Source organism: Lipotes vexillifer, unplaced genomic scaffold (assembly GCF_000442215.2).
Source record: "Lipotes vexillifer unplaced genomic scaffold, Lipotes_vexillifer_v1.1 scaffold238, whole genome shotgun sequence".
Taxonomy (NCBI): domain Eukaryota; kingdom Metazoa; phylum Chordata; class Mammalia; order Artiodactyla; family Lipotidae; genus Lipotes; species Lipotes vexillifer.
Genome location: NW_006785665.1, coordinates 2,433,896 through 2,451,948, shown reverse-complemented (window position 1 = coordinate 2,451,948; position 18,053 = coordinate 2,433,896). Strand labels below are relative to the sequence as shown.

The 18,053-nt window shown below is 48.6% G+C and overlaps 1 protein-coding gene across 2 annotated transcripts in view; it reads left to right on the top strand.

The window, feature by feature from the left end:
- The first annotated feature begins 8,759 nt into the window (after positions 1-8,759).
- The window catches only part of FDPS (farnesyl diphosphate synthase), a 10,428-nt gene continuing 1,134 nt past the window's right edge, over positions 8,760-18,053 (top strand). The window contains exons 1-8 of one of the 2 annotated variants that reach the window (XM_007457938.1): positions 8,760-8,866; positions 9,985-10,147; positions 11,974-12,114; positions 16,257-16,337; positions 16,485-16,607; positions 16,974-17,062; positions 17,156-17,228; positions 17,927-18,004. In XM_007457938.1, the coding sequence (XP_007458000.1) occupies positions 10,007-10,147; positions 11,974-12,114; positions 16,257-16,337; positions 16,485-16,607; positions 16,974-17,062; positions 17,156-17,228; positions 17,927-18,004 (726 nt within the window). In that variant the 5' untranslated portion in view covers positions 8,760-8,866; positions 9,985-10,006. Of the gene's footprint in view, positions 8,867-9,132; positions 9,909-9,984; positions 10,148-11,973; positions 12,115-16,256; positions 16,338-16,484; positions 16,608-16,973; positions 17,063-17,155; positions 17,229-17,926; positions 18,005-18,053 lie in introns of those variants that run through there. The other variant, XM_007457937.1, reaches the window with a different exon arrangement.

Sequence of the window (18,053 nt, the reverse complement as noted above, 5' to 3'; positions counted from 1 at the left end):
TGTACTTACATTTATTTGAATAGATATTTGCACAATCTACAAAATTCAGAGGAACAAGGTATAGGTCAAGAGTTTCTTCCTTCCCAACTTCATTCCCCTGCCCAGCCACTCAGTTCCCCCCTGCACGTTACCAGATTTATGAATTTTCTATGTATTCTCCAAGAAATAGATAATGCAGGTACAAACAATATATAATTGTTCCCATTTTTATTCACGTGGCAGCATGGTACCATCCATACTATTCTGAACTCTTTTTTTCTTTTCCCGCTTAAAGGAGATCTTGAACGCCTTGCATCTGAAGAGAGGCCTCAATTTTGCTCACAACTTTTGTAATAAGCTCCCTGAAGTCCATCCATGGAACCCCTCGTTTGCATGGGAGGATACTAGCCAGAGAAGAGCTGGAGGCAGAGGCCAGTCTAGGCCCATATCTCCTTTTTCTTTTGAAAAAAAAAACTGTGGTAAAATATACATTAGATAAAATTTACCATTTTAACCATTTTTAGGTGTATAATTCAGTGGCCTTAAGTACATTCACAATGTTGGGTAACCACTACTGTTTATTCCCAAAACTTTTTCATCCACTCAAACAAACACTATACCAATTAAACAGTAACTCCCCATTCTTCCCTCTCCCCAGTTCCTGGCAACGTCGATTCTACTTTCTGTCTCTGTGAATTTGACTACTCTAGGTACCTCATGTAAGTGGAATCATACAGTATTTTTTCTTTTGTGCCTGGCTTATTTTACTTAGCACAATGCCTTCAAGATTCATCCATGTGGTTTCATGTGTCAGAATTTCCTTCGTTTTCAAGGCTGAATAATATTCCATCATCTAAATATGCCACACAGTGTTTATGCATTCCTCTGTTGATGGACACTTGGGTTGTTGCTGCCTTTTGACTCTTGTGAATAATGCTGCTATGAACATGGGTGTATGGGCCCAGGTCTTTGCCTCCTCCTGGAGCTTTTTGTGAAGGCCTGTCCCATTTGGCCCAGCTCCCATGTTGCATGTGGGACAGGGCAGAGGGCTCCACTCTGGGGAAAGGAGGGGTGAGTGGAAGAGCCATACACTGAGGTTTGGGGAGGAGGAGGTAGAGGGTGAGAACAGAACACACTGCTTAACACCCACTAATGTGCCCCATCACACTCGGAGTAAAAGCCAAAGTCGTTACAAGACCCTGCTACCTCTCAGTCCTCCTCCTCTTGTCCCTTTAATCTGGTCATACTGACCTCCTTGCTGTTTCTCAAACGAGGAAGGTCAACTCCTGCCTCAGAGAGGGCCGCTGCATTTGCAGGTCCCCCTCTATCTGTAGAGAATGCCCTTCCCCTAAGTAAGGAAGCAATACCTTGCCTATTACTTCCTTCTGATTTCTTTTCATGTATCACCTTACCAGGGAGGCCTTCTCTGATCACTCTGTTTAACATTGCAATCCATTTTCCAAATGCACCCTCTCTCCATCCTCACTGCCAGGGACGGCGGGCTGCCTCCGCTCATCTATTGCCCAGACTTTTCCTGCCTGGGGTCTCCATCGCTGGTAGGTCCCCACCAGTGCAGCCAGAGTTGTCTGTCTAAAAATCAGTCTGATCAGCCAGCTCTGTTCAAGGACATTACTGACTCATCAGGGCATGTAAAAGCCCTTTACTGTCTGGGCCCAGATCACTTCTAGCCACATCGCCTCCCTTTCTCCACGCCTCAGCCCACTCCAGAATCCTTACGCCCTCTCTCTCTCAGTGTCTTGCCTTTGCACACGCAGGTCCCTACACCTTGCCTATTTTCTCTGCTAAACAAAATTCCTATTCAACCACCTAGATTTCACTTCCGCTCTGTCATCACTAGATGGACTTTCTTGTCTCCTTCTTCCATTCAGCTAAGTTTAAAACGCACATCAAGAGCTCCTAAACCCATTAGGTTTGGCACCACTAAAAGTGGGGTAACCAGGCCTGTGTGTCTCCTGAGAGAATGCAACAGGAGTGAGTACATGCCTCAGAAGAATTCTGATTCTAATGAAGCCTCCAACCTAACTACTAGTTTACAGGGAGTAGAGGAAAGAGTTAAAACAAAGACTTGAGGCTGCAATCAGCCAAATCCAGAATATAGGCGATTCTTCCAACAAATGACCCAGTTTCATCAACAATTAAATAGCATGAAAAAGGGGGGAAGGAAGAAGTGTTTATTGAAAAATGACGTAAGACACATACCAACCAAATGCGATGTGTAGACCTGATTTGGATTCTCATTTGAACAAACCAATTGCAAAAGATGTTTTTGAGACAATCCAGGAAATCTGAACGTGGAACATGGACTGAACAGGAAATCTGAACGTCGGGCCTTAGGTAACATTAAAGAATTACCATTAATTTTGTTTGCTGTGTTAAAAAAATTCCTTATGTATTAGAGATACATCTTGAAGTGTTTATGGGTATAAAAATATTGATTTTGGGGGTTCGATTTAAAATATTCCAGCAAAGGAAAGTGTAGTGGTTGGTACAGGAGAAGAAAAGGGAGGTAGTTGAATAAAATCAGATGGACAAAATGTTGGCAATTGTGAAATCTGGGTGACAATTGCATGGAGGCTTATTAGAATATTTCTCTACTTTTTGGTGTATGTTATAAAAAACATCAAAATTAATTCCATACAAATTCATTGTTGGGGCAGACCCTGTGGTATGCTCTGAGACACAACGACAAAGATGTGTCCCTGTCCTGGAGAAGTTCCAAGCAGTGGAGAAGACAGACAAGAATTCAGGTGCTGACTGTATTTAGTGATCAGAGTTATGGTTGGAGTAAGCTCTGGGGCCACAAGAAGACAGAGAGGGATACCTAAGCCATTGAGGGAAAGTCTCCTAGAGGGCTCAGGTTGAGTTTTGTAACAAGAGACCACCAACTAGGGGACTTCCCTGGTGGTGCAGTGGTTAAGACTCTGTGCTCCCAATGCAGGGGGCCCAGGTTCAATCCTTGGTCAGGGGACTAGATCCCACATGCATGCGGCAACTGAGTTTGAATGCCACAACTAAAGGAGCCCATGTGCCTCAACTGAGGAGCTGCCGAGCTGCAACTAAGACCCGGTGAAACTAAGTAAATAAATAAACAAAAACAAAACAAAACAGAGACCACAAACTACAATAGCTAAACTGGACACTGCCCTAACGGTCTGGGATGCAGCTGAAAGCTGGAACATTTGCTCTCAACCACGTGAGGAAGAGGACCTGCCACAAACCTGTGAGATACATATTATCTCCATTTGAAGGAGGAGAAAAATGACATTCACAGAGGTTAGGTAATTAATTCCAAATCATACAACCAACAAGGACTGAAAGCAGGGTTTGAACCCGGGGCTGGTTGACTGCAAAGCTGTGTTCTTTCTGTGAGTACTTGAGGCTTCCTGGTGACTCGGGGAGGGGTGGCTCTGACACCTTCTCTCTTCCCAGGGTCCTAGAGTGTTTAGGAGACCTTGGTCTTTGCCCTGCCAAGTGTTTCCCAGTGGGGGTTAGGCTGGGACTAGGAGAGCCCAAGGGCTTTTGTCCTAGCCACCTAGCCAGACTGAGATCACACTGTCCCTGACTTCTCCTGAGTTCTGTTAGGAAGGTCACTTCTGGAAGGTCCTTCCAGAAGGACCCAGACTGGAATGGGGAAATGAGAGGCTTTAGTTCTGGGAGACATGGCCTCCCCCTCTATCAATCTTCTCTCCTTCAACCCCAGGTCTCATCTCCCATTTCCTGAACTTGGGGTTTGCAATGAGAGTGGATCAATAATTCCTTGGATTGGGACTTCCCTGGTGGTGCAGTGGTTAAGAATCCGCCTGCCAATGCAGGGAACACAGGTTCGAGCCCTGGTTCGGGAAGATCCCACATGCCGTGGAGCAACTAAGGCCGTGTGCCATAACTACTGAGCCTGTGCCCTAGAGCCCGCGAGCCACAGCTACTGAGCCCATGTGCCACAACTACTGAAGCCTGCACGCCTAGAGCTCATGCTCTACAACAAGAGAAGCCACCGCAATGAGAAACCTGCGCACCACAATGACCAGTAGTCCCTGCTCACCGCAACTAGAGAAAGCCCACGTGCAGCAACGAAGACCCAATGCAGCCAAAAAAAAAAAAAAAAAAATTCCTTGGATTTGAATGGACTTGAATACTTATAAAGACCTTTTCCTTAGTTTCCACTCTTGCTTCTCAACTCTGCTCTGTGTGCTAATTAGATAGGGTCACACGTTTATCCTCTGATCCATTAAAAACACACAGGTCACCTAAATCACGCTGGTATGCTTGATTTGCAATTTGGAGCCCACTCAGAGAGGTCACGTGGCTTGTTGAAGTTCATCCAGCTGGTCATGGTGGAGTCAAGACTTGCACCCAGGCAGCACTTAGGCAGGCCCAGGGAGTTTCATGTTAGCTGGGCAACAACAAGGAAGGCTGGAGCCTGAATTGGCTTCCCTTCCTGGCCTGTTTCAATTGCTCTTCTCTCTGGGGGTGAGCTAGCTGGCAGCTGATACCTGACTCCCATCAGACCACAGAAGCAAACCAGGTGGGTATTAAATGGGCCTTTCTCCAGGAGCTCTCACTCCTCCTTTGGCCCATTGCCTAGCAGGCCGTGCCCCTTCTCGAAGTGTCTTTGCCCCAGCCTCCACAGGGCCCAGTGAGCCTCCTCCTTCTTCCTGGAAGCATCCCTTCCTTTCTGGATTGCTCTGGGCTTTCTGCTGCTCCTCTGCCTGTCTCTTATCTGTATCCTTTGTTAATTGTCCTCCCTCCCCACCCCACAAGGCATGAGCTGAGCAGGAGAGCGGTTACCCAGGGCCTTGACGGGTAGGTGGTGAGGGAAGGAAGACATAGCTCTGGGAAGGATCCACAGGTGCCTCGGAGGTGTCTCTGTAGAGGTGTGCAGACTTAAAGCCAGACGAAACAGATTCTGGATGTGGCTCTGCCACTCTTGATCTGGAAAGCTTTGACCAAGGTCCTCACACCAAAGGGGAAATCTTACAGGTGAGAGTTCAGTAATATAAAATACATGTGAAAGTGCAGATTTCAAATGCCAGTGGCTTAATAGCTATGCCATAAGTAGGGTGTTTGTAGAAAGAATAAAAAAAAGGAGGAATGCTTTGCATGTCTCAAATAACCAGGCTGCCCACTGGGGGCTGTCTCACCCTGGGTCTCTACTTTCTGGTTTTTTTTTTTTAGGTTTTTGTTTGTTTTTGTTTTTTTGGCCACGCTGTGAGGCATGTGGGATCTTAGTCCCCAATCAGAGGTTGAACCTGCGCCCCCTGCAGTGGAAGCGGGGAGTCTTAACCACTGGACTGCCGGGTAAGTCCCTGTTTTATTTTGTTTTGTTTTGGGTCTCCACTTTTAAAAAAAAAATTAATTTATTTATTATTTATTTTTGGCTGTGTTGGGTCTTTATTGCTGTGCACAGGCTTTCTTTAGTTGCATCAAGCGGGGGCTACTCTTCGTTGTGGTGCACGGGCTTCTCACTGCGGTGGCTTCTCTTGCTGCAGAGCACGGGCTCAGTAGTTGCGGCGCACAGGCTTAGTTGCTCCGCGGCATGTGGGATCTTCCCAGAGCAGGGGTCCAACCCGTGTCCCCTGCACTGGCAGGCAGATTCTTTTGTTTTTGTTTTTGTTTTTTCCGTACACGGGCCTCTCACTGTTGTGGCCTCTCCCGTTGCGGAGCACAGGCTCCGGACGCGCAGGCTCAGCGGCCATGGCTCACGGGCCTAGCCGCTCCGCGGCATGTGGGATCCTCCCGGACCGGGGCACAAACCCGCGTCCCCTGCATCGGCAGGCGGACTCTCAACTACTGCACCACCAGGGAAGTCCGCATTCTTTTTTTTTTCTTTTTTAAACCCCACATTTGTTTCTTTATTTATTTTTGGCAGTGTTTGGTCTTCGTTTCTGTGCGAGGGCTTTCTCTAGTTGCAGCAAGCGGGGGCCACTCTTCATCGCGGTGAGCGGGCCTCTCACTATTGCGGCCTCTCTTGTTGCAGAGCACAGGCTCCAGACGCGCAGGCTCAGTAGTTGTGGCTCACGGGCCCAGTTGCTCCACGGCATGTGGGATCTTCCCACACCAGGGCTCGAACCTGTGTCCCCTGCATCGGCAGGCAGATTCTCAACCACTGCGCCACCAGGGAAACCCCAGTCCACATTCTTTTGAAAATATTCTTTTCCATTATGGTTCATCATAGGATACTGAATTTAGTTCTCTGTGCTATATTTAAAACCTTGTTGTTTATGCATTCTATATATAATAGTTTACATCTGCTAACCCCCACTCTTCCTCCCACCCCCCTCCCCCTTGGCATTGGTCTCCACTTTCTATCCATCCTCTCCCTGGGCGGGGTGGGTCCCTTCTAGTAGCCCCACCTGCTACAAAGTACAGCTCTGGGGAATTTTCCCTTAACGGCCTTATTTCACGGTGGAGTTGCAACAATCATATGGGTGTGCCTGGCCAGCTGCGTGGGGCTGAGAGGGGAAGGGTGGGATGATTTGGGGTTGGGGGGCATCAAGGTATAGAATGGGGAAACTGGAGTGAGACTTTCCTTTTTTTCAGGCTTGTGTCTTTCCTTGAGGATTTTCCTAGCACCCAAGGTTCTATTGACCTGATCTCTAATTTCCTTTGAGGTTCCTATTTTTTCCTTATGAACTCCTGTCCAAAGGTGGAGGCGGACCATCCTAGCAACCCAGACTTGCCAAATATTAACAGTGTTACACCCTCCTCACCCGGGTTGTAATTTACTATGTAATGATGTTTTCCTGGACCTCTCTCTAGTTCTACTCTAGGTAGGTGTAATAATTTTTTTATTGTTGTAAAATATACTTAACATAAAAATGACCATTTTAGGGCTTCCCTGGTGGCGCAGTGGTTGAGAGTCCGCCTGCCGATGCAGGGGACAGGGGTTAGTGCCCCGGTCCGGGAGGATCCCACATGTCGCGGAGCGGCTGGGCCCGTGAGCCATGGCCGCTGAGCCTGCGCGTCCGGAGCCTGTGCTCTGCAACGGGAGAGGCCACAACAGTGAGAGGCCCGCGTACCGCAAAAAAAAAAAAAAAAAAGACCGTTTTAACCATTTTTTTAGTGTACAGCTAAGTGGCGTTAAGTGTATTCACACTGTTGTGCAACCATCACCACGACCCATTTCTAGAACTTTTAAAATCTTCTCAGAAACACTATACCCGTTAAACAATAATTTCCTATCCTTCCCTCTCCCCAGTTCCTGACAACCACTATTCTACTCTCTGTCTCTGCTCTAGGTACCTCATGTAAGTGGAATCATAGAGTATTTTTTCTTTTGTATCTGGTGTATTTCACTTAACACAGTGCCTTTAAGATTCATCTATGTGGTATCATGTGTCAGAATTTCCTTCCTTCTTAAGGCTGAATAATATTTCATTTTATGTATATTACCACATGTTTTTTATCCATTCATCTGTTGATGGACACTTGGGTTGTTTCCACCTTTTGGCTGTTGTAAATAATGCTGCAATGAACATTGGTGTACAAGTTTGTTTGCCTTTCTGTTTTCTCTTGGGTATATACCTAGGAGGGGAATTGCTGGGTCATATAATAATTCTGTTTAACATTTTGAGGAACTGTCAAGTTGCTTTCCCCAGCGACTGCACCATTTTACATTCTCACTAGCAATGTATGAGGATTCCAACTTCTCTGTATCCTCACCAATGTTTGTTATTTTCAGGTTTTTTATTTTTTTGTTTTTTACTATAGCCATATTACTAAGTGTAAAGTGGTATCTCATTATGGTTTTGATTTGCATTTCCCTAATGACTAATGGTATTGAGAATCTTTTCATGTGCTTATTGGCCATTTGTGTATTTTTTTTGGAGAAGTGTCTACTCAAGTCCTTTGTCCGTTTTCTAATTGGGTTGTTTGTATTTTTGTTGTGGAGTTCTTTATATATTCTGGATATTAAACTCTTATCAGATGTATGATTTGCAAATATTTTCTCCCATTCTGTAGGGTTTTCTTTTTTTCACTCCTCTGATAGTGTTTGTTGACATACAAAAGATCTTAATTTTGATGAAGTCCAATTTATCTATTTGTTGTTGTTGTTGCCTATGCTTCTGGTGTCACATCTAAGAATCTATTGCCAAATCCAAGGTATGAAGGCTTACCCTTATGTTTTCTTCTAAGTCTTTCATGGTTTTAGCTTTTATATTTACGCATGATGGGTGGGTAAGCAGTGTTTTGTGTGTGTGTGTGTAAGGGTAAAGTTTCTAGTGTCTGTTGAGTCTTTTATTTCTTGAGCACTTAAAGCACTTTATATACTTTATATCACAGTGTTATCCTCATGTAACACGTGAGGGGAGATAGTCTCAGTTGACTGAGGGAAGTCAACTGAGGCTCAGATAAGTTAAATGATTTGCCTAAGTTAAACAACCTGTAAGTGACCAAGCTGGTCCGGCTGGGTTTTTAGTAATGTGCCACTCAACTGCACAGGAAAATAATGAAAATTTAAGTGCGTAGTAAAGGTGACAGCTCGGAGCTAGGGTGCAGGGAATTCCCAAACTGTCTCGCTTTCACCTCTGCTGCCTCCATCCTCACCCCACCCTCCGCCCACTCCAGCTCCTCCTAACTTCCGGCGCTGAGCGCAGCCCTTCCATTGGCTGTTGTTTACAGGGCCTCAGGCTCATACGAGGGGAAGCAGCCAATCAGTGTGGCTCGTCTCCGCCCAGCCAGCCAGCACTAGATCGCGTGGTCCTTGTCCCTCCCATGGCATGTCGGGAACTGTAGTCTAATGAAGCATTTCTTCCTAGAGTGAAAGGAGATCGAGAACTACTGGTCCCAGGGAGCTGAGCGCCGAGCGGTCCGGCTTTTAGGAGTACCCAGCCAACAATCTGGAGCAGCAACTGGCGTCCAGAAACAGGTGAGACAGGTCGAGGGCTGGCAGGGGTTAGAAACTCGGCCTTACCTCTGTAGCGATACTTTAAGGCACAGGAGGTCCAGTCTGTTGTGTTAGAGTTCCCCCGTTTTGGGGGTTGGTGGGACCGACTCACACTGTGGTTGTGCAGAAACTCCTGAACTCTGTCTGCCATGTGCTTTCCTGGAACCCCACAGGATAACTGCACCCTGCTTTGCTCTTCTGCTGCGAACCCTCCCCTCCCACCCAGTGTTGCACCGACGCTGTCTGCGCAGTCCCAGAGCCCCAGGCTACATGTCCATAGCACCCAGGGGTTCCGCTTTCACTTCTCTTCTTGAGGCATCTCAGAACCTGCGCTCCCCTCTCCCCGCCTACCAGGGGAGACCTGTGCTCTAGATTTGGCGCTGACACTTCCCAGGTATCTTCCTATCTCCTAGAGCCTCAGTTTGACCCCCATAAAATAGGGTGATGTAAGGGTCCTCCCAGCCCCCAGTCCTGAGGTCCTTTACTCTGGACTCTTCTATCATTTGCTCCAGAACTTGGGGGAAGAAGCCAAGAGTGTAGTAATTCCAGAGGCTCCCTGGAAGAGGCGTTGACGGTTTCTCAACCGGATAAAGTTAGGTGGCATTAAGTTCTAGCCGTCTTATTTTAAGTGTGATCAGTTGAGTCTTGGTCACCCAGCCATACTTTTTGTTCCCTGCGTTTCTTTCTGTAAATGCCCTCAAGCTCATCCCAGAAGAAAGTGGGGCATTCTGGGTATGGAGGTAAAAGTTTGGAGGGTGACCTGGGGAGCTGACAACGTGCATCTGCCTTTGGTGCTTGCTCCTGCAGGGAGTGCTTGATGCCCCCTCCCTATGCCACCCCCCATGCTGCCCCTGTCCCGCTGGCTGAGATCTGTGGGGTTCTTCTTGCTGCCAGCCCCCTGCTGGGTACCCCGGGAGAGGTGGCTGGGTTCCCTACGGCAGCCCTCCCTGGTGCATGGGTGCCCAGTCCTGGGGGCCTGGCACAGTGCCCGCTGCTGGTGCCAAGCATGGACAGAGGAGCCTCGGTGAGTTTGGCGGGGTGAGGGGCCTTGGGGAGGGGAGCAGCTGATTAGGTTTCTGACTTGTCCTCCCTCTTGTCAGAGCATTTTACTCCTCCCTCAGAATGAATGGAGACCAGAAATTGGATGTTTATGCCCAAGAAAGGCAGGATTTCATCCAGCACTTCTCCCAGATTGTCAAGGTGCTGACTGAGGAGGACATTGGACACCCAGAGACAGGAGATGCTATTGCCCGACTCAAGGAGGTGAGGGGTTTATGACTTGAGAGAGTGAACCTTTGCACTCTCTGTGCATGTGTGGGATCCAGCTCTGGCTTTTGACAGGTATGGGAGCAGGCTTTTATCTGAGTGACTCTGGGTGCACTCTGGAGGGGCTGGGGCCTGGGCAGGTATATTTAGTCAGCCGGTCAATCCTGCCCTGTGGTTCTGCTGAGCCAGCCAGACTGCTTTGTATGGGGGTGGAGGGCCTTGAGCCTGGTAAGTCTTTAGTTTTGTTGAGAAAGGGAATTAGGTGTCCAGAAATCATGAGGTGCTACTTTGTCAGGGACCTGGGAGGAAGCAGTCTGAAGTGGGCCTGAGTGAAGCTAGTGTATCGTCAGAAACCCCTGCTCCAGAACAGGAGCTATTGCTGGGATACTTAAGTTGCCTAATTCTTTTATTCTTTGGGAGTATCTAGTAATTCTTTTTGTAAATGCTGTCTCATTTGTCTGAGGGGAACTAAGGAAAAGGATGTCTGTCTACACTGGGATGGAGATTAAAAGGGAAGTCTTCCCAGTGAATTAGATCTGGTTGACAGCAGGGCAGCAGAAGGCACAATGAGAAGCCCCAGCAGGAGGGGATGCCATTGGAGGAGTGGGGGGTGGGTTCCCCAACCTCGGTCCCCTCCAAGTTGTCCTCTGGCCAGCTCTGTGGGTAGGGGGCTTGCCTTTAATAAAGTGAAAGAGGCTTTTCATTTGCAGATAGGTTGAACTGTGGGTTGGAGGAGGTGGCTGAGAAAGGAGGAATGGGCTGTGAAGGGGAAGTTAGGAGAACTGGGGACGGGGTGAAGGAGAGACGTGAGCAGGCCAGCCATTCCCATAGTGAAACCACTAGGTGGTGTTTCTGGGGGCTCTGAGGAGCTCCCGTTCTTTATGTCTCAGCACAGAAAGAATTCAGCAAGAGGCAAAGTGATAGAAAAGAAGTGATTTGTTAGAATAGAATGCTTGTGAGGCTTACAAGCCAGTGGGTGAGAGGGTGCCACACCCCAAGAACTTTGTGGGCTACAGTTTTATAATCAAAGGAAAAGTGGGGAGGAGGACAAAACTACCTTCTTCCTCATTCTTGAGTAGATGTCATGCTTTCATCATCACCTCCTCCTCCGGGTTGGGCAGGGGAGTTTTCTTGTCCCTACATGTTTAAGCCAGGACTGTCGTGGCACTATGGAACAATTATTTCAGGTCTTAGTACAATGAGGGTCTTTTACACTGAAATGTCGCCTTTCCATAAATTGTTTTTTGTGTGTGCAGAGAGCATGTTCTAGGGGTCATTAGCTTACTGCACTCACTGGGCAGGATGTGGGTCTCATGCCACCATTATTTTATTGTTTGGGGGCATATCTTATGCTCTGTTGCATGGTTTTGTTGCTAAGCAGGCCTGCTTGGTTTTGTGGTTAAGCGAACCTGCTTTCTTCAGTGATCATTAACTTACAGGGGTCTCCCATACTTTTTACTTACAGTCCCCTAGTGGGATTAACTATTTAATCACCTACGTTGTCCTTTTACTCTGTCCCTGTCAGTAGCACGTACAGAGTTTTTGCCCAGTTCAAGCCCTGTCCTGGGTTTGGGAGCAGATTTTACTCTCCCGTATGGAGCCGTTAAGTGTACTAAAGAAGACAATGCAGAGAGAGCCTGGGGGCTGGACAACTAGCTGTGCTCCAGGATTTGGGAAGAAGCCAAGAGAATAGCAATTCCAGAGGCTGCCTGAAGGAGGGGTTGGGGTTGAGGAGGATAAAGTTAGTGGAAAAGGGCAAGGAGAACTCTCAGAATAGCTGCTCTGTAGACCCTGATGCCCTGTCCCTCTGCCCTTGCCCCCAGGTCCTGGAGTACAATGCCATCGGAGGCAAGTACCATCGGGGTTTGACAGTGCTGGTAGCGTTCCGGGAGCTGGTGGAGCCCAGGAAGCAGGATGCTGAAAGTCTGCGGCGGGCCCTGACTGTGGGCTGGTGTGTGGAACTGGTAAGAGGGAGGGGGAGGGGCAGGAGAAGACGAGGTTTACTAGAGTTGGGGGTACCCTGGGTAGGATGGGGTGGGGCAAGGAGGGATGAGCCTAAAACTTGGTTTCTTGGTTGTTTGTGTTTCTGTGCCTCTAGTGTGCTGCAGCCAGACTTAGTGAATTACTCCAAGGGTTAACAAATGTGGGGAAACTCTTTTGCCAGTAGGTACACATTTCACCTGTAGACCTGCTGTGGGCCAGGGCCTTGGAACTGGCCATAAAGTTGTCAACGCTTTCCTCTGAGCAGAGGGCAGCCGCAGAAGTAAGATAGTTCTTCTAGAACGTTATTCTGTGGCAAAGATTGAAAACTGGAAGCCCATTGGTAGTTTTCGAAAATATTTTAAAATTAAGTTCCCTAAATCTAACAAAGAAGAGATTTCACATAAAACACCAGATTTCTAGCATTACTTGGAAAATTGCTAGATCTGGGTCCAGAGTCCCATGTAGCAACAGTTGGCTGAAGTTGAATTGAGGCCACTTTCCCAAGACAGGACATGTGTGGGTCTGTCTTTATCTTTCTCCAATCCCCACATCTTCCTGTCTCTAAGCTCACTTGGCCCTTGAAGGTGTATGGTTTGCTGGCCTGGCCTAAAGTCTTCATTAGCGACAGGGGGACCAGGTTCTGGGGGCGGCGGCGGTGCCAGGCCCTGAGGAGGGGGCCAGTGAGCCCAGGAGGGAAGACACTCAGGGCTTGGCAAATGACGGGTGATTCTGGCCTGCGGAGAGGAGCAGCTGGCCCGAGGGAGGACGTGACGAGCTGAGTCTGCCACACCGCATTCTCGGTATGAGCAGATCAGGTGGAGCTGTCTGTCTTGCAGGTGTCGGAAATTCCAATCTGGAGCCTGTAAGAGAGACGGGGCTGGAGAATAGGGATTTGCCTCCAAGGAGGTAGAAGGACGATGGCCTCACTGGATGGGGCCCCTGGTGAAGGGCCCCTGGTGCCCTTCTAGGGATTGGGAGGGGCCGAGGAGCCCATAAACACAGAGGGCGGGCAAGGAGGGAAGGGCAGGAGGAGAGGGGCAGTGCTGTGGGGCGGAGGGAGGCGAGAGCGCGAGGGGCCAGCAGCTCACCTGGTAGAGTCAGTTGCTGTTAACCTTAGCTGCACTGGGTGCATCTGGGGGTGTTTTTCTCTTTCTTTTGGCCGTGCCACGCGGCTTGTGTGATCTTAGTTCCCTGACCACGGATTGACCCCTGGGCCCTGGCAGTGAAAGCCCCGAGTCCTAACCACTGGACGACCAGGGAACTCCCATGTTTTCTTTTGTTAAAAAATTAATTAATGAATTAAATTTTGGCCGCGTTGGGTCTTCCTTGCTGCGCGCGGGCTTTCTCTAGTTGCAGCGAGCGGGGGCTGCTCTTCATTGTGGTGCGGGGGCTTCTCATTGCGGTGGCTTCTCGTTGCAGAGCACGGGCTCTAGGCGCACGGGCTTCAGTAGTTGTGGCTCGTGGGCTCATGGGCTCACGTAGTTGTGGCTCACAGGCTCTAGAGCACAGGCTCAGTAGTTGTGGCACACGGGCTTAGTTCCTCCGTGGCATGTGGGATCTTCCTGGACCAGGGCTCGAACCTGCGTGCCCTGCATTGGCAGGCGGATTCTTAACCACTGCGCCACCAGGGAAGTCCCCCCCACCGCCCCGTGTTTTCTTAAACGCAGCTGTACTTCTGTCACTTCCCCAAGATTCCATTCGAGCTGTCCACCATTGTTTTGGATGATTTTTGTTATAATTTCTGCTTCTATCTTCCTTTCACTTCTACCTCATCTCCTTCAATCTCTTATTTTTCTATTTCAGCATTTACTTCCTAAAAATGAGGACATTTGCCTATGTAACCACAATACTGTTATCACATCTTTGTCTGGGCTGCTACAACAAAATACCACAGGCTGGGTAACTTATAAACAACAGAAGTTTATATCTCACAGCTCTGAAGGCTGGGAGGTCCAAGATCAAGGCACCAGCACGGTCGGCTGAGGGCTTTCTTCCTGGTTCATAGCCAGCATCTCCTTGCTATGTCCTCAGGTGGAAGGGGCAAGGGAACTCTGTAGGGTCTCTTTCATAACGGCACTAATCCCTTTCACGAGGCTTCCACTCTCATAACCTAAGCACCTCCCAAAGGGTCCACCTTCTAATACCATCATCTTTGAAGGTTAGGATTTCAACATATGAATTTTGGTGGGGGACACATCCAGATCATAGCAACATCCAAGATATTTAACATTGGTACTAAAATATTATCTAATGTATATTCCATATTTAAATACTTGTAAATCCCCCCCAGTTGTCCACTATAGGTTTTTTTTTTTTCTTTTCTTTTTTTTTTAACATCCAGGATCCAAGCAGGAGTAATGTATCGCATTTGGTAGTTTTTGTCCAGTCTTTAGAATACTTCCTCTATCACAGTTGACTTTTTTAAAAGTCCAGGCCAGTTATTTGGTAGAGTATCTCACAATCCAGTCTGATTAATATCACGATGAAATAATCAGGGTAAACATTTTGGTAAGGATGCTGCATAGGTAATGTGGTATATTTCCCGTTACTTCCCACTATAGTACATACCTGGGAAGATGACTAAGAAAACTCAACCCAGTACTGTGGTACCATCCCTATAGATTTAAAGTTCTCCTAACAAATAGAAAGTGCAGTTGCGGGGCAGAGAAGATTGAGGGAGGCCACAGAATGAACGCCCTTTGGAGACAATCTTGGTTGAGTGGTGCTGGTAGAAACCAGATGGCCCTTGTAATCACTCAGGGGAGGCAGCAGACCTGTGGCTTCAGGGGAACAATGCCACTCCAAATAAACACATCGTAAATAAAAGGTGTGCCCCCAGTGTGGAAAACCCAGGTCCCACCCCAGGGCGAAGTCAGAGGTCAAGGTGCAGATGGACTTCACCTGGAACAAGAGCAGCGATCGCCATAACCCTTTCTCTGCCCACACGTGAGCTGGTGGGTGGTGTTGGGCACTTCCTCTGAGCTGTGGAGATCCACTAGAGCACATACAGGGATCAGGGTGGGGTGAAGGTTTAAAAACTATATCTTCGGGAAATTCCTGGTGGTCCAGTGGTTAGGACTTGGCGCTTTCACTGCTGAGGGCCCAGGTTCAGTCCCTGGTCAGGGAACTAAGATCCTGCAAGCCGCGTGGCGCAGCCAAAAAAACCCAGAAAAAACAAAAACCATGTCTTCAAAAGCTGTTTGAAGGAGCCGGAATGTGTAGCCTGACTGCAAGAAGCATCCTGGGGGGCGTTACAGTGCTTCATTCTCTCATTTATTTCTTAGACAAACATTTATGACACACCCACTCTGGGACCGTGCTGTGCTGGGCTCTGAATACATTGCCCTGCCTCCAAGGAGTTCACAGTCCTGTGGGGAAGCAGCCCGTTTGGGCACCTTCAAGTAGGCTGGCACTCAGAAGAGTAAGCGCTTTGATGATGTTTAAGACCCATGGGTGAAAGTTAGCAGAGGTCAGACTTCAGTTCCATCCTATCAGACCTGCGCTCCCTAACGAGCTCCCTGAGGTGGGGTTTTGTTCCTGGTCACTGGAGTGGGTAAGCAGAGTGCCCGGGGAGGACACAGGAACAGCCTTTTTTGTTCCACAAGTCATGTAAAGTCAAATTGCATGAAGAAATCTTACTCGAAGCATTCACTGAAGCTTTTGGCAAGAGAGTACAGTATATGAAGATGTTTCATCATCTCCCTGATACCAGGGATTGTCTAGGGCTGCTTGTCTGGAGATGTTAGAGATCTGTTGTGTCTCTTACTTTGAAAACAAGGGAGTTTTTGTCCCCTTTTATAGTCGGGAAGCCTGAGCCAAAGAAGTCATGTAACTTTCCAGAGTCCCACAGCACAGACGAAAAGTCCTTGGTGGACTTCCCTGGTGGTTCAGTGGTTAAGACTCCACGCTCCCAGTGCAGGGGCACGGGTTCAGTCCCTGGTTGGCGAACTAAGATACCACATGCCACATAGTGTGGCCAAAAAAAAAAAAAAAAAGTATTCGGCCTCCTCATCCTGACCTTCCTTACGAGCTCAGTGATTCCCAAAAGCAGCAGCTCTGTTGCTGGTACAAGGAACAGTGACAAGGAGCCCTGGGCCTCTTATCCCACTTTTCGTTCTCCTAGCTCCAAGCCTTCTTCGTGGTGTCAGACGACATCATGGATTCATCCCTCACCCGACGGGGCCAGATCTGCTGGTATCAGAAGGTAAAGTGGGCGGGAAGGTAGCGGTGGGCATGGGAACAGGCCACAGGGAGATGGTCACGTGGAGCCGGTGGAGGTGTTCAGAGTTACAGGTTCTTGGTATGAGTCTAGGCCAAAGACTGATTGCTTGTTTTTCTGTATCCTTGACAGCCAGGCATAGGTTTGGATGCAATCAATGATGCTTTCCTTCTGGAAGCATGTGTCTACCGCCTGCTGAAGTTCTACTGCCGGGAGCAGCCCTATTATATGAACCTGATTGAGCTCTTCCTGCAGGTGTGCTGCAGACCAGGGCTCAGTGCCCAGAGGCTGCCCCCAGTAGCCTTGGCCTCTGTAGGACATTCTCGTCTAGCTTGTTTCGGGACACAGGAGATACCTCAGTTTGCCTGGATGGGGAAATAATTGAGGAAGGGAATTGGGGAGGGTGGTGGTGGCGAGAGGGGCTTTTGTGTCTCTGTGACTGAGGAGTGGTAAGGGACTGTGTGTGTGACTGGATGGGCCTTGAGTCTTGGGCCCCTCTCTCCCTCCTGCTGTCTTTCTGACTGCCCAGGTGTCAACTGGTATGGGATGTAGGGCCCAAGATTTCAGGGTTCTCCAGCCCTGGGGAAAGCCCAGGTCATGGGCCATTTTCCTCTTCCTTAGAGTTCTTATCAGACTGAGATCGGACAGACCCTGGACCTCATCACGGCCCCCCAGGGCAATGTAGATCTTGGCAGATTCACTGAAAAGAGGTGAGGGACAATGGGAACCATATCTGGACAGTGAGGGAGGGCTGGGGCGGGGGCATTATCCTTCTGAGGAGTTTATCTTCTCCCTATACTCAGGTACAAATCTATTGTCAAGTACAAGACAGCTTTCTACTCCTTTTACCTTCCTGTAGCTGCTGCTATGTATATGGTGAGTGAGCCTCCCCACCCTCGCTGCCCTGCCCATGTGGCTTTTGGATAGTAGGCCACAGGGCAGACAACTTTGGACAATCTGGTGCCCCCATTGAATGGCTGTGTGATCCTGAGCAAGTTACTTAATCTCTCTGAGTCTGTTTCCTCAGCTGTAAGATGAGGATAAAAATCCCCCCCCATGGGACTATTGTGAAAATTAACTGAGTGGTTAATATGAATGTGGATGGCCCATCAAGGGGGAACAATAAATCCTCCGTCTGAGTACGGATAGGAGTGGGGAGGATATAATTCAGGCTGAGAGGGAGAAGACTGGATTCGGAGGTGGTCAGTGGGATTAACTGTCTATGCTGACCTTCTCCAAGTTTCCTTTTCATCCTGAAAGAATTTGGAACTGGCAAACAGATTAAGAAGAGGGATCAGAGTGACTCAGGGACTGAGCCTTGTGAGAGAAGAGATAGTCTGAGGGCCTCCAGAATGGACTCACCTCTGCTATGACTCACAGGAAGACCTAGCTAAAATAAGTGGATGGGGCTGGACCATCAATCAGGACTTCCTAGATCAGGGAAGCCAGGGATGTCTGAAAGGAGAGGACAGAAGATTTGGGGGCTGCACTGGGGCAAGACCTCGTGGAATGAAGCGGCCAGGAAGATGAAGGCACCTCTGGTGTATGGCTTGTTAATCCCCTTTTCACTGTAGGCGGGCATTGATGGGGAGAAGGAGCATGCCAATGCCAAGAAGATCCTGCTGGAGATGGGAGAGTTCTTTCAGATTCAGGTGGGAAGGCATGAGGCACTGGCAGAGAAAAGGCTCCAACTTTCCTCTT